Here is a 14,540-nt window from a genome sequence, read left to right as displayed (position 1 = left end):
ATCTTAGCAGACGTGGGCTTCCTAGCCTGTCTCATGGTGGCAACGACCCCTTGGGATAATCCTGAAGACGCTAGGATCCAGGACACACAAGCCACACAGTCAGGTTCAGGGCCGCAGAATTCCGATGGAGAAAACGGCCCTTGAGACAGTAAGTCTGGTCGGTCTGGTAGTGACCCCGGTCGGCCGACCGTGAGATGCCACAGATCCGGGTACCACGATCTCCTCGGCCAGTCTGGTGCGACGAGTATGACGCGGCTGCAATCGGATCTGATTTTTGCGCAGTACTCTGGGCAAGAGTGCCAGAGGTGGAAACACATATGTGAGCCGGAACTGCGACCAATCTTGCACTAAGGCGTCTGCCGCCAGAGCTCTGTGATCGCGCGATCGTGCCATAAATGCCGGGACCTTGTTGGTGTTGCCGAGACGCCATTAGGTCGACGTCCGGCCCCCCCCCCCCAGCGGCAACAGATTTCCTGAAACACGTCCGGGTGAAGGGACCATTCCCCCGCGTCCATGCCCTGGCGACTGAGGAAGCCTGCTTCCCAGTTTTCTACGCCCGGGATGTGAACTGCGGATATGGTGGATGCTGTGTCCTCCACCCACATGAGGATTCGCCGGACTTCCTGGAAGGCTGCTGACTGCGTGTCCCTCCTTGGTGGTTGATGTATGCCACCGCTGTGGAGATGTCCGACTGGATTCGGATCTGCTCCCTTCTAGCCACCTTTGGAAAGCTAATAGGGTAAGATACCCTGCCCCGATTTCCAGCACATCGAACTGAAGGGTGGACTCCTGCTGAGTCCACGTCCCCTGAGCCATGTGGCGGAGACAAACTGCTCCCCACCCTGACAGACTCGTATCTGTCGTGACCACTGCCCAGGATGGGGGCTATGGCAATGAGGTGGGAATAAGCCACTATTGCAGAGAGTCCTCGGCCGTCAGGGAAAGGGAGACTTCCCGTCCAGGGAGGTTGACTGCCCATCCCATTTGCGGAGAATGTCCGATTGCCGTTGGCGCAGATGAAACTGCGCAAAGAGAACTGCCTCGATGGCTGCCACCATCTTCCTTAGGAAGTGCATGAGGCGCCTTAAGGGGTGCGACTGGCCTTGAAGGAGAGACTGCACCTCTGTCCGCAGTGAACGCTGCTGGTTCAGCGGAAGCTTCACTATGGCTGATAGAGTATGAAACTCCATGCCGAGATACGTTAGTGATTGAGTCGGAGACAGATTTGACCTTGCCAAATTGATGATCCACCCGAAAGTCTGGAGAGTCTCCAGCGTAACATTCAGGCTGCGTTGGCATGCCTCGAGGGAGGTTGCTTTGACGAGTAGATCGTCCAAGTACGGAATCACTCCGTGAGAGTGCAAGACTGCTACCACTGCTGCCATGACCTTGGTGCCCACCCGTGGGGCTGTCGCCAGACTGAATGGCAGAGCTACGAACAGAAGATGTTCGTCTCCTATCACAAAACGTAGAAAACGTTGGTGCTCCGTAGCAATTGGCACGTGGAGATAGGCATCTTTGATGTCTGTTGAGGCAAGGAAGTCTCCTCGAGACATTGAGGCAATGACGGATCGGAGGGATCCCATCCGGAACCGCCTGGCGTTCGCATGCTCGTTGAGCAGTTTCAGAACCAGAACAGGACGGAAGGAACCGTCCATTTTTGGAGCCACAAAGAGATTGGAGTACAAACCCTCGCCCTCGTTCCTGAGGGGGGACAGGGATCACCACTCCTTCTGCTCTTAGAGCGTCCACCGCCTGCAGCAGGGCATCTGCTCGGTGGAGAGGTGGGGCCGTTCTGATGAATGGAGTCGGAGGACGAGAACAGAACACTGTCCTGTGCACGTGAGCACAATGTCCGTCACCCACCGGTCTGTGACCTGTGGCAGCTAAATGTCGCCAAAGGCGGGGGAGTCTGCCATCAACCGCGGATGCGGAGAGAGAGAGAGAGCTGAGAGTCATGAGGAGACCGCCTTGGTAGCGGTTCCTCCGGCTGCCTTCTTTGGGCGTGATTGAGCCCGGCCGGAATCTGAGCCCGTCTGAGGTTTTGTAGCCCTTTTGCACGAGGACAATTGGGACCTGCCCGAGCTTGGGAAGGACCGAAACCTCGACTGTACTTTTAGGACAGCATTAATAGGGTAAGTCGCAGTGCAGACACTGCGGAGTTACGGACGCCTCTGCGGTACAGATGTACATGTGCTCAAGGCCAGCTGCGCAAGAACCGCTGAAAAGGTTAGGTTGCCTATACGGCTGTGAATGCCGGAGCAACCGACACGCCGATAGCCTCCTAGACAGATTTCAACCAGAGTCCATCTGTCTGTGAATGGCATCTTTAAGTGAAGCCCCATCTCCAGTGCAACTATGGCTCTATATGCAAGCCTGGAGATTGGAGAATCCACCTTTGGACCCTGGGTCCAGCGCTGACCACGTCAGGGGAAAAAAGGGATAACGTGTATCCTAAAAACGTTTGGAGAAGACGCTTATCTGGTAAGCGTGGTGTTCCTGGACTGCTTCTCTGAAGTCAGCGTGGCCAGAAAAATACTCAATATCTGCGTGAGACACTGAAAAGGAACTTCTCCTGTTCGTCTCCTATCTCCACTGGGGGAGCTGAGGGAGGAAGATCCAACCTTCCATTGGTGGACGGTATAGGATCATTCCGTATGGCGTTACCACCCGGTGTATCCGGATTGAGAGCGATGTCAGTATCAAAGCCCTGAAGAGCTGCCTTTTGTTCAAGTAGATTGCCCATGGGTGCAAGTCTCTATATTATGACTACTCCGTCCCTGTCCATGGACAGGGTTGACAGGAGGTTTCTTTGGCCACAACTAGTAGAGCCCCGGCAGACGAAGTGCTAGAGACCCCGGCAGACGACGTGCTACAGGGGAGCATGCACACAATGGGACGGTGTCATGAACAGCATCCCATGTAGTAAAAACAGCACTGAAAACTGTGTTGCTTTTTTGCCGCTGCCGACTAGCTATCTAGAAGTATATAGCCAAGATTGGTGACCGTACATTGCAATGTATAGCATACAGGCATAAAGTACAAATGACCACTGCAGCACAAGCAATACAAGCAGCATAGAAGCCTGTGCCCTGGCACCCCTGCTCTTCTGCTGCTGTATACTAGTCATCTAGGGGAATATAGCCCAGAAGAGTGACCCTACAGTGCAATGTATAGCATACAAGCACAAGTACAAATGAACACTGCAGCACATGCAATCCAAGCAGCATAGAAGCCTGTGCCCTGGCACCTCTGCTCTTCTGCTGCTGTAGACTGGTCATCTAGGGGAATATAGCCCAGAAGAGTGACCATACAGTGCAATGTATAGCATACAAGCACAAGTACAAATGCACACTGCAGCCCATGCAATACAAGCAGCATAGCAAAAAAAAAAACCTGTGCCCCAGCACCCTTGGTTTTCTGCTGCTGTAGTCTAGCCATTCCAGGAGAATATAGCTAAGACTAGCGACTGTACAGTGCAATGTATAGCATATCAGCATAAACACAAATGAACACCTCAGTCGTGCAAAACAAGCAGCCTAGAAAGCCTGTGCCTTAGCACACCTGCTTTCCTGCTGCTGATGTGTCGCTCCCCAAGCGGGCATATAGCGACCTATGCAGTTAAAAACAACACATGTATACACTGCATCTATATTGTGGTCAGCACTATGTGTGCCCTTACCGCCCGCCTATAAGCGGGTGTATGAACGCCACTGTCCTGCCTTGGTGCCCCGAGCTCTGCAGTAATGGCTGCCGGCTTCTTCCCCAGCTCGTGTGAGTAGGGGCGGGCCGTGGGCGTGCCCCCAAGGCAGAGCGGGAATCCGGCGCCCGACAGTGTGCAGTGAGAGGGCTGGAGCATGTAAAAAGGCTCCAGCCCTCGGCGCTGCTGATTGTTCAGCGCCTGTCCCCTTCCCTGAGTGACAGGGAGGGGGGCGGGAACGAAGCGGCACTAGGCCGCAGAAGCCGGGGACTGGAGTTATAAGCGCCGCCGCCGTAAAAGCGCGGTCGGCGCCCAGTCCCCGGCGAACTACAAGTCCCAGCCGCGCCGCCGCTCCCGGAGCGTCCGGCGCGGTAGTTCCCAAAACACAAAGTCACTCAGCAAGGCTGCAGTGACTGTAACCCTTTTCTGTCCCCGGCGCACTAGCACACCCAGCAAGTCTGGAGTGTGCTGTGCCTGTGTGTACGGGGACACAGAGTACCTGTAATGGTGCAGGGCCATGTCCCTGAACGGTACTCCAGCTCCGTATCCAGCAGGTTCAAATGGGTCTGTGGATGGAGCCCGGCGTCAGAGCTTTGAGGCCGGCAGGATCCCACTTCCTCAGAGCCCCTCAGGGGGATGTGGAAGGAAAGCAGCATGTGGGCTCCAGCCTCCGTACCAGCAATAGGTACCTCAACCTTACAACACCATCCAGGGGTGAGAAGGGAGCATGCTGGGGACACTATATGTGTCCTCTTTTCTTCCATCCGAAATAGTCAGCAGCTACTGCTGACTAAAATCTGTGGAGCTATGCGTGGATGTCTGACCTCCTTCGCACACAAAGCTAAAACTGGAGAACCCGTGATACCACGGGGGGGTATAGCCAGAGGGGGAGGGGCCTTGCACTTTTTAGTGTAGTGCTTTGTGTGGCCTCCGGAGGGCAGTAGCTATACCCCAATCGTCTGGGTCTCCCAATAGAGCGCTGAAGAAAGGTTCTCGCTACAGTGATATTCTATCATGAAAATCGGGCATTTATGTAGAAGCATGTAATGGAGATTTCCTTGTTGTCACGTGGACTACTTGAGTATCAATTACAGCTGATACCGGCGCCACCTGCTGGTGACAAGTGCATTTTTTGTCTGCAGAGGCATGACATCCCACTCTGCTTGGAGGGCGGCCGTCAGGTCATTGAGTGTCTGGGGTACAGAGTTACGACCTCTGCAGGGTGACTCAGCTGCTCCCATAGGTTTTTAATGGGATTCAGTCTCCATTTGAGGTCCCCCAGTCTCCAGCAGCCGTTACCTAAAGATGCGACCGCAATGAGCTGGAGCATGGTCTTCCATGAAGACGAAATTAGGCTGGAGTTGTCCATGCAGAGGCACAATGACTGATTAATGAGGACATTCCAGTAGTAAGGGCTTGACATGGTGCATTGGTGGTGTGGTCAGGTATCCTTGCAGGTCGTCTAGCATGCCGATGTAAACGGTTTAGAATGGTCTGACGTGTCACTTAGTGTCCCTTAAATCTGCCTAGAGTTGTATAGCATTCAACATCCGGTCACAATGAAGCGGTCATCAGTGTGGGATGTGGCCAAAGGAAGTCCACTTCTCTGCCTGTGATTCTTCCAGTCTCTCTGTACTACCGTTTGATAACACTCTAAGCTATGTGACCACTTCTGTCTGAGAACATCCTGCTTGAAGCCTCACAATGACGCGGTCCTGCTGATCAATGGTTAGGTGTGGTCTTGTTCTCATGATATCAAAATGTGAACAGCCTGATAAGGAGGACGGTGTAATACCAACTCTATTTTAACCCCAAAATGTATTGGGTGATTCGTGAATCAAACACCTGTTGTGAATTTTACCATTAAGCTCCTAGTTTTCGAACAGATTGTGCAAAAAACATCCTGAAACATTGAACTGCTAGAAATAAGCATGCAAAAGATTAGAGACGGTCACCTGGAAAGGTTAGAGGGCATTTTAGGATCATCCTGAAATGTCACCTGAAAACCAAATATCCCTAACTTTTTGTGAGTAGTGTATGTACCGTATTTTTCGGACTATAAGATGCACCCTGGTTTTAGAGGAGGAAAATAAAATTTAAAGTAAAAAAAAAAAGTGTGGTCATGACACACTTATGGGGCGAGGATCTGCTGCTGACACTGTTATGGGGGGTAATGTCCCCAAATTCTCTACTAAAAGGTACCACATCCTGGTAATGATCCTCCTGATATATATATAGATATAGATATAGATATATCCCATCCTGTGGCACACAAAAAAACCCAAACATTTATACTCCCCTTTCCTCCCTCCAGCAGCATCGCTTGTCCTCTGTGCCACCAGCACCGCTGACCTGTGTAGAGCAGTCACCGTTCTCTGCAGCTTCGTGATGTCCTCCTGTCTGCTGGCCTGATGATGTGTGTGGAGAGCAGTGCACACAGGGATGACGTCATCGCTCTCCACACACATCATCAGGCCAGCAGACAGGAGGACATCGCGAAGCTGCAGGGAATGGCGAGTATACTTATTCACTGCACCCCGTGCTGATGATGATGCACGGGGAGCAGTGAATATAGCCACACACGATCACTCCAGGCTGTGGTTGCCAGGGGTGATCACGTAGCCTGCTGCTTATTATGCATGCACCCCCCACCCATCATCCCGCCCACCTGTAAGCGCCGGCTTCAGCGCTGAGATGATGGGCGGGAGGATGCATGCATATGAAATTAGCGGGCCCACGTGGTCACAGCACGCGCTGCTACAGCCTGCACGTGCCGCTGATGACCCACTCCACCCTCATTCTCCGCAGCCATGCCCTATATTCAGATTATAAGATGCACTACCCCCACCACCACTTTCCCCCAACATTTGGGGGAAAAAGTGCGTCTTATAGTCCAAAAAACAGTATGTATAAATAATGAAAACAAAAAACTCACCTCTCACAAGTGCAGCATTCACACATCTCATTTTTCTCCCCAAAAAAACTGTCTCCATAGAAGCACGTGATTTCTTCTCCTGGTTTGATGTCCCTGAGAACTTTTACACAAGCTGTGTTTCCTTCAGTCGGAACAAACTACACAAATAAAAACATTATGGTTCTGAGGAAATGGCACCAATTGGAATTTATTTTCCCTGTTTTACAGTATGCGGGGGGGGGGGGGGGGGGGAATTTAAAAAAAAACAAACAAAAACAAAAGGTCAATGTCATGAAGGGGTTAAGGCTCTGTGCACATCAAGTTTCTATCGGCCTGCAGACATATGCTGGGAGTGTTCCTCAGGAGGATCTGTCACCAGACTTCACATTATAAGCTGTGCATATTCTTTAGATCTGTGGATACTTTTTCACATCAACTTAGTCAATAGCAGAATCTCCTTGTGAAAAATGTACATGCTGCGTTTTACGGTATTAGCGCAGCTGAAAACGCTCATATTAATTTGAGGACTATACAGCCATTCTGACATGAACTTCCAAAAGGAAGCACACCAGTCTCATCAGGCCTAAGTGATTTATTTAATAGCGTTTGAAGTTTGGATTGTGAAATCTAGTCGTAGATCAACTTTAAAGCCACTTATTAGGCTCACCTCACATCAGGGGTATTTTACCGCAAAGCCGAATCCGTTACAAATGCCTTTCAGTTCCATTGTTTTCCAATGCAATCGTGGCAAGATGCGGTCACACGCGGTTGTGTATGACGTATGCAACCGCATCTTGCCGCGATTCCATTGGAAATGAATGGAACTGAAACGCATTTGTAACGGATCCAGCTTTGTGGCAAAATACCGCTGATGTGAGGTGAGGTTTACTTCGCTTTTCCTCTTGGTGAAGAGAAAACCAAAGAAAAAAAAAAAACAACCCACAATAACTACTTAGCACTACAGATACAAGCATGCTTACCTTGCAGTTCGGTCGACAGTCTGGTGCACATGTAAGAAAGAAAAGGGTTTGTGTAATAAACATTTGCAAAATCCTTGTACTGGTAAAAGCAGCAAAGCCTTTATTTAAAGAAAGATAAAAACTCAACTCTAAAGTAAATCATTTTGAAAAAATATAAAATTCTTTTTATATCAGGACAGTTAAAGGCAACCTGTCAAGTGCAATATGCACCAAGGACCACAAGCAGTGCTTGGTGGTGTGAGATGCCGAGGGGAGAAGTACTAAAGAACAGGTATGTTTCCCCTCGGTTCATTTCATATGCCTCCATGTATTGATTGTGGAGCAGTCAGCCCATGCAAATGGGCTGGGAAAGGCTGGGAAAGTTATATCTGGCTCAGCAATAAGGTAGTCACTGGAGCCTGTTTATTTCAGTGTCATTTTGGGCTCGGTTTTTCCTGGAGCAATCAGTAGGAATGGCAGTGGGACTGGCTGCTCCCTTCTCCACATTCAATCCAGGGTATTGATTCCTCACTGGATCAGCTGAAATAATCAGGAGGCATTTCAGAACAGAGAACCTGCTAAGAATAGCAGGACAGGCTCATGGCTGCTGGGGCTGAGACTCCATACCTCCGCTTGCTGTGCTGCGGAACCGACACAGTAAGAGAATACTGTTTTCTTTGTTACATAGGTTTATTTTGTAGATAGCATTCTGTTGTTAGTTAGTGGCCAGACGGCCTTAGACATTTATTTTCCCGTTTTTGTATGTGTAACACAGAGATAAGTGTACATAATAAACACGGCAGTGACCATACTTGTGTGGAACCTGCCAGTCTGCCGCTGTCATCTGTGAATCCATAGCCACTCGCTTGGACCAAAGCAAAGATCCCATCTCAGCTATATCCCCCATCTCAGTGTATATTGCCAATCCCTGCCTAATAATCCCTGTATACACTAGCATAGATAAACAGATCTTTAGAAATAGTAATTTCTAAAGATCTTTTACCGTATGCTAATGAGCGTGGGGACTAGTCCCCTGGGCGTTAGTTCCCCTGCCAATCACCCCCATTAGCATGTTAGTAGGCCCCTGTGGGCGTGCTAACATGCTAATGAATGCGCAGCGTCACAGGACGATCTCACTCACCTCTCCACTGCCATCGCATCAGAAGTGGGATTTTGGCTCCGTGCGCATGACCCTGGAGTTTGGGTCATGCACACTACTTCAGTTTGAAGCCAGGACGAGTACACCCGGCTTTATAGTGCACATGACCCAAACTCCGGGGTCGTGCTCACTGAGCTGAAATCCAGCGGCAAAGAGGAGAGATCATCCTCTGATACTGCACATTCATTAGCATGATAGCACGCCCAGAGGGGTGTACTAACATGCTAATGGGGTGACTGGCCGGGGAAGTAACGCCCAGAGGACTAGTCCCCTCACTCATTAGTATACAGTAAAAGATCTTTAGAAATAAGTTTTCTAAACATCTCTATCTATGCTAGTGTATACAGGGACGGTTAGGCAGGGATCCGCAATATGCACCCAGAACTGCTCGTGCTCCTGGGTGCATATTGCACCTGACAGGTTCCATTTAAACAGATATTCCCATCCTACAGATTAAGATATGTGCAGATTGTGTGGATATACTGTAAGTGATCAGAACCATGTAAGCAGTGAAGGTATGTTTGCTATGGAGGGCTGTCACACACAGGATTAAGCCACCTTTCTGAGATGGTCTGGATCACCCAATGACCCAAGTAGGAGCTGACAAATAAGGATCAGATCCTTAAATGGTGACTGAGGATATTTAAGTGTTATTCCACCAGCTGAGGTGAGCGGCACATTACTTTCTTAATAGAATATGTGCACTGTACCTGCCAGCCTAGCCATCGGTGGAGGCCCGACTGCTTGGATTTATAACAGATTCCCCACTACCCTAAAAGTAGCTTTAGTGACCCCATAGTACTGAGAACGCACATGAAGTCATTTGCTACAGTTTTCAGCTCTGAAATCAGTAGGAAAGGCAGATCTATTTGCCATCACTTATAGAACTCCAATATGCAGAAGTCATACAGGAGCTTGGGAGAGGGGCAGAGGTCTGAATTAGTTTAAGGGGTATTCTCATCTCGAAGATCCTATCCCAATATGCGGTGCTGCTGCATTTATTAACAGCAAATACCTCCAATTACAAATATAGTATAGTTCTCCTGATAAAGAAGGGAATTTTGTTTACTTACCGTAAATTCCTTTTCTTCTAGCTTCTATTGGGAGACCCAGACAATTGGGTGTATAGCTTCTGCCTCCGGAGGCCACACAAAGTATTACACTTTAAAAAGTGTAACCCCTTCCCTCTGCCTATACACCCTCCCGTGCATCACGGGCCCATCAGTTTTGGTGCCAAAGCAGGAAGGAGGAAACTTATAAATTGGTCTAAGGTAAACTCAATCCGAAGGATGTTCGGAGAACTGAAACCATGAACCAAAGAACAATTCAACATGAACAACATGTGTACACAAAAGAACAACAGCCCGAAGGGAACAGGAGCGGGTGTTGGGTCTCCCAATAGGAGCTAGAAGAAAAGGAATTTACGGTAAGTAAACAAAATTCCCTTCTTCTTTGTCGCTCCATTGGGAGACCCAGACAATTGGGACGTCCAAAAGCAGTCCCTGGGTGGGTAAAGAATACCTAGATTAAAAGAGCCGTAAAAACGACCCCCTCTTACAGGTGGGCAATCGCCGCCTGAAGGATCTGCCTACCTAGACTGGCATCCGCCGAAGCATAGGTATGCACCTGATAGTGTTTTGTGAAAGTGTGCAGACTCGACCAGGTAGCCGCCTGACACACCTGCTGAGCCGTAGCCTGGTGCCGCAATGCCCAGGACGCACCTACGGCTCTGGTAGAATGGGCTTTCAGCCCTGTAGGAACCGGAAGTCCAGACGAACGGTAGGCTTCAAGAATCGGTTCCTTGATCCACCGAGCCAGGGTTGACTTGGAAGCCTGCGACCCCTTACGCTGGCCAGCGACGAGGACAAAGAGCGCATCAGAACGGCGCAGGGGCGCCGTGCGAGAAATGTAGAGTCTGAGTGCTCTCACGAGATCTAACAAGTGCAAATCCTTTTCACATTGGTGAACTGGATTAGGACAAAAAGAAGGTAAGGAGATATCCTGATTGAGATGAAAAGGGGATACCACCTTAGGGAGAAATTCCGGGACCGGACGCAGTACCACCTTATCCTGGTGAAACACCAGGAAGGGGGCTTTGCATGACAGCGCTGCTAGCTCAGACACTCTCCGAAGTGACGTGACTGCCACTAGGAAGACCACCTTCTGCGAAAGGCGTGAAAGAGAAACATCCCTCATCGGCTCGAAAGGTGGTTTCTGAAGGGCCGTTAGCACCCTGTTAAGATCCCAGGGTTCTAGCGGACGCTTGTAAGGTGGGACTATGTGGCAAACCCCCTGCAGAAGCCTGGCTAGACGCTTTTGAAAAAACACGGAAAGCGCCGATACTTGTCCCTTGAGAGACCCGAGAGACAAACCCTTGTCCATTCCGGATTGAAGGAAAGACAGAAAAGTGGGCAAGGCAAACGGCCAGGGAGTAAAACCCTGATCAGAGCACCAGGATAAGAAGATCCTCCACGTCCTGTGGTAGATCTTGGCGGACGTCGGTTTCCTGGCCTGTCTCATAGTGGCAATGACCTCTTGAGATAACCCTGAGGACGCTAGGATCCAGGACTCAATGGCCACACAGTCAGGTTGAGGGCCGCAGAATTCAGATGGAAAAAAGGCCCTTGAGACAGCAAGTCTGGTCGGTCTGGTAGTGCCCACGGTTGACCCACCGTTAGATGCCACAGATCCGGGTACCACGACCTCCTCGGCCAGTCTGGGGCGATGAGGATGGCGCGGCGGCAGTTGGACCTGATCTTGCGTAACACTCTGGGCAGCAGTGCCAGAGGAGGAAAGACATAAGGCAGTCGAAACTGCGACCAATCCTGAACTAATGCGTCTGCCGCCAGAGCTCTGTGATCTTGAGACCGTGCCATGAATGCCGGGACCTTGTTGTTGTGCCGGGACGCCATTAGGTCGACGTCCGGCGTTCCCCAGCGGCAGCAGATCTCTTGAAACACGTCCGGGTGAAGAGCCCATTCCCCTGCGTCCATGCCCTGGCGACTGAGAAAATCTGCTTCCCAGTTTTCTACGCCCGGGATGTGAACTGCGGAGATGGTGGAGGCTGTGGCTTCCACCCACAGCAGGATCCGCCGAACTTCTTGGAAGGCTTGACGACTGCGTGTGCCGCCTTGGTGGTTGATGTACGCCACCGCCGTGGCGTTGTCCGACTGAATTCGGATCTGCCTGCCCTCCAGCCACCGCTGGAACGCCTTTAGGGCTAGAGATACACTGCCCTTATTTCCAGAACATTGATCTGAAGGGAGGACTCTGCCGGAGTCCAGGTTCCCTGAGCCCTGTGGTGGAGGAAGACCGCTCCCCACCCTGACAGACTCGCGTCCGTCGTGACCACAGCCCAGGATGGGGGCAGGAAGGATTTTCCCTTCGACAAAGAAGTGGGAAGAAGCCACCACTGAAGAGAGGCTTTGGCTGCCCGAGAGAGTGAGATGTTCCTGTCGAGGGACGTCGACCTCTTGTCCCATTTGCGTAGAATGTCCCATTGGAGTGGACGCAGATGAAACTGCGCAAATGGAACTGCCTCCATTGCTGCCACCATCTTCCCTAGGAAGTGCATGAGGCGCCTCAGGGGGTGTGACTGGGCTCGAAGGAGAGATTGCACCCCTGTCTGTAGTGAACGCTGTTTGTCCAGCGGTAGCTTCACTATCGCTGAGAGAGTATGAAACTCCATCCCGAGGTAAGTCAGCGATTGTGTCGGTGTCAATTTTGACTTTGGGAAATTGATGATCCACCCGAACCTCTGGAGAGTCTCCAGAGCAGTGTTCAGGCTGTGTTGGCATGCCACCCGGGAGGGTGCCTTGACTAGAAGATCGTCTAAGTAAGGGATCACCGAGTGTCCCTGAGAGTGTAGGACTGCCACCACTGTTGCCATGACCTTGGTGAAGACCCGTGGGGCTGTCGCCAGGCCGAAAGGCAGTGCCACGAACTGAAGGTGTTCGTTTCCGATGGCGAAACGCAGGAAGCGCTGATGCTCTGGTGCAATCGGTACGTGGAGATAAGCATCCCTGATGTCGATTGATGCTAGGAAGTCTCCTTGGGACATCGAGGCGATGACGGAGCGGAGAGATTCCATCCGGAACCGTCTGGTTTTCACGTGTCTGTTGAGCAATTTGAGGTCCAGAACGGGACGGAATGATCCGTCCTTTTTTGGCACCACAAACAAGTTGGAGTAAAAACCGCGACCACGCTCTTGAAGGGGAACAGGGATCACCACTCCTTCTGCCTTCAGAGTGTTCACCGCCTGAAAAAGAGCATCGGCTCGCTCGGGGGGCGGAGATGTTCTGAAGAAACGAGTCGGAGGACGAGAGCTGAGCTCTATCCTGTAACCGTGAGACAGAATGTCTCTCACCCATCGGTCTTGGACATGTGGCAACCAGGCGTCGTAAAAGCGGGAGAGCCTGCCACCGACCGAGGATGCGGTTTGGGGAGGCCGAAAGTCATGAGGAGGCCGACTTGGGGGCAGTTCCTCCGGCGGTCTTTTTAGGACGTGACTTAGACCGCCATGAGTCAGAGTTCCTCTGGCCCTTCTGTGGCCTGTTAGACGTGGAGAATTGAGATCTGGCTGAGGGCCGAAAGGACCGAAACCTCGGTTGTATCTTCCGTTGCTGAGGTCTCTTTGGTTTGGACTGGGGTAAGGACGAGTCCTTTCCCTTGGATTGTTTAATAATTTCATCCAATTGCTCGCCAAACAGACGGTCGCCAGAAAATGGCAAACCGGTTAAGAACTTCTTGGAAGCAGAGTCTGCCTTCCATTCGCGTAGCCACATGGCCCTGCGGACTGCCACTGAATTGGCGGATGCTACCGCTGTACGGCTCGCAGAGTCCAGGACAGCGTTCATGGCGTAGGACGAAAAAGCCGACGCCTGAGGTTAAAGACACAACCTGCGGAGTAGAGGCACGTGTGACTGCATTAATCTCAGACAGGCAAGCTGAGATAGCTTGGAGTGCCCATACGGCTGCGAATGCCGGAGCAAAAGACGCGCCTATGGCTTCATAGATGGATTTCATGAGGAGCTCTATTTGCCTGTCAGTGGCATCTTTGAGCGATGAACCATCTGCCACTGCTACTATAGATCTAGCTGCCAGTCTGGAGACTGGAGGATCCACCTTGGGACACTGAGCCCAACCCTTAACTACTTCAATGGGGAAGGGGTAACGTGTGTCATTGAGGCGCTTAGTAAAGCGCTTGTCCGGAAATGCTCGGTGCTTCTTGACCGCATCTCTGAAGTTGGAGTGATCAAAAAACTCACTCCGTGTACGTTTGGGAAACCTAAATTGGCGTTTCTCCTGCTGTGAAGCTGACTCCTCTATTATTGGAGTTGGAGGAGAAAGTTCTAGCACCTGGTTGATGGACGCTATAAGGTCATTTACTATGGCGTCCCCTTCTGGTGTAACCAGATTGAGAGCAACGTCAGGATCAGAGTCCTGATCTGCCACCTCCGCTTCATCCTCCAGAGAGTCCTCATGCTGAGACCCTGAGCAGTGTGATGAAGTCGAGGGAAGTTCCCAGCGAGCCCGTTTAGCCGGTCTGGGACTGCGGTCCGTGTCGGAGTCCTCACCGTGGGACCTAGGAGACACCCCAGGAGCAGTTTGCTGCGCCGACCGAGGCGGGCCTGGGGGCAATGATTCAACAGTGCCCGGGGCCTGTGTTACCGGTCTGGACTGCAAAGCTTCTAGTATCTTAGCAGACCATCTGTCCATAGACTGAGCCATGGATTGTGAAAGAGACTCAGAAAGTTTCTCAGCCAACACTGCAAACCCTGTCCCTGCCACCTGGACAGTGGCAGCCGG

The 14,540-nt window shown here is 51.2% G+C and overlaps 1 protein-coding gene across 1 annotated transcript in view; it reads right to left on the bottom strand.

The window, feature by feature from the left end:
* KMT5C (lysine methyltransferase 5C) overlaps positions 1 to 14,540 on the bottom strand; it is an 84,132-nt gene that overhangs the window by 9,329 nt on the left and 60,263 nt on the right. Inside the window, exons 6-7 of the mRNA XM_075328949.1 lie at positions 7,595 to 7,614; positions 6,636 to 6,772 (exon numbers count right to left, since the gene is read on the bottom strand). Of these exons, the coding sequence (XP_075185064.1) occupies positions 6,636 to 6,772; positions 7,595 to 7,614 (157 nt within the window). The remainder of the gene's footprint in view (positions 1 to 6,635; positions 6,773 to 7,594; positions 7,615 to 14,540) is intronic.

The sequence above is a fragment of the Anomaloglossus baeobatrachus genome, chromosome 11 (assembly GCF_048569485.1).
Source record: "Anomaloglossus baeobatrachus isolate aAnoBae1 chromosome 11, aAnoBae1.hap1, whole genome shotgun sequence".
Classification (NCBI taxonomy): Eukaryota; Metazoa; Chordata; class Amphibia; order Anura; family Aromobatidae; genus Anomaloglossus; species Anomaloglossus baeobatrachus.
The sequence above is the reverse complement of the archived record's forward strand: the minus strand, read 5'-3'. Positions and strand labels throughout refer to the sequence as shown.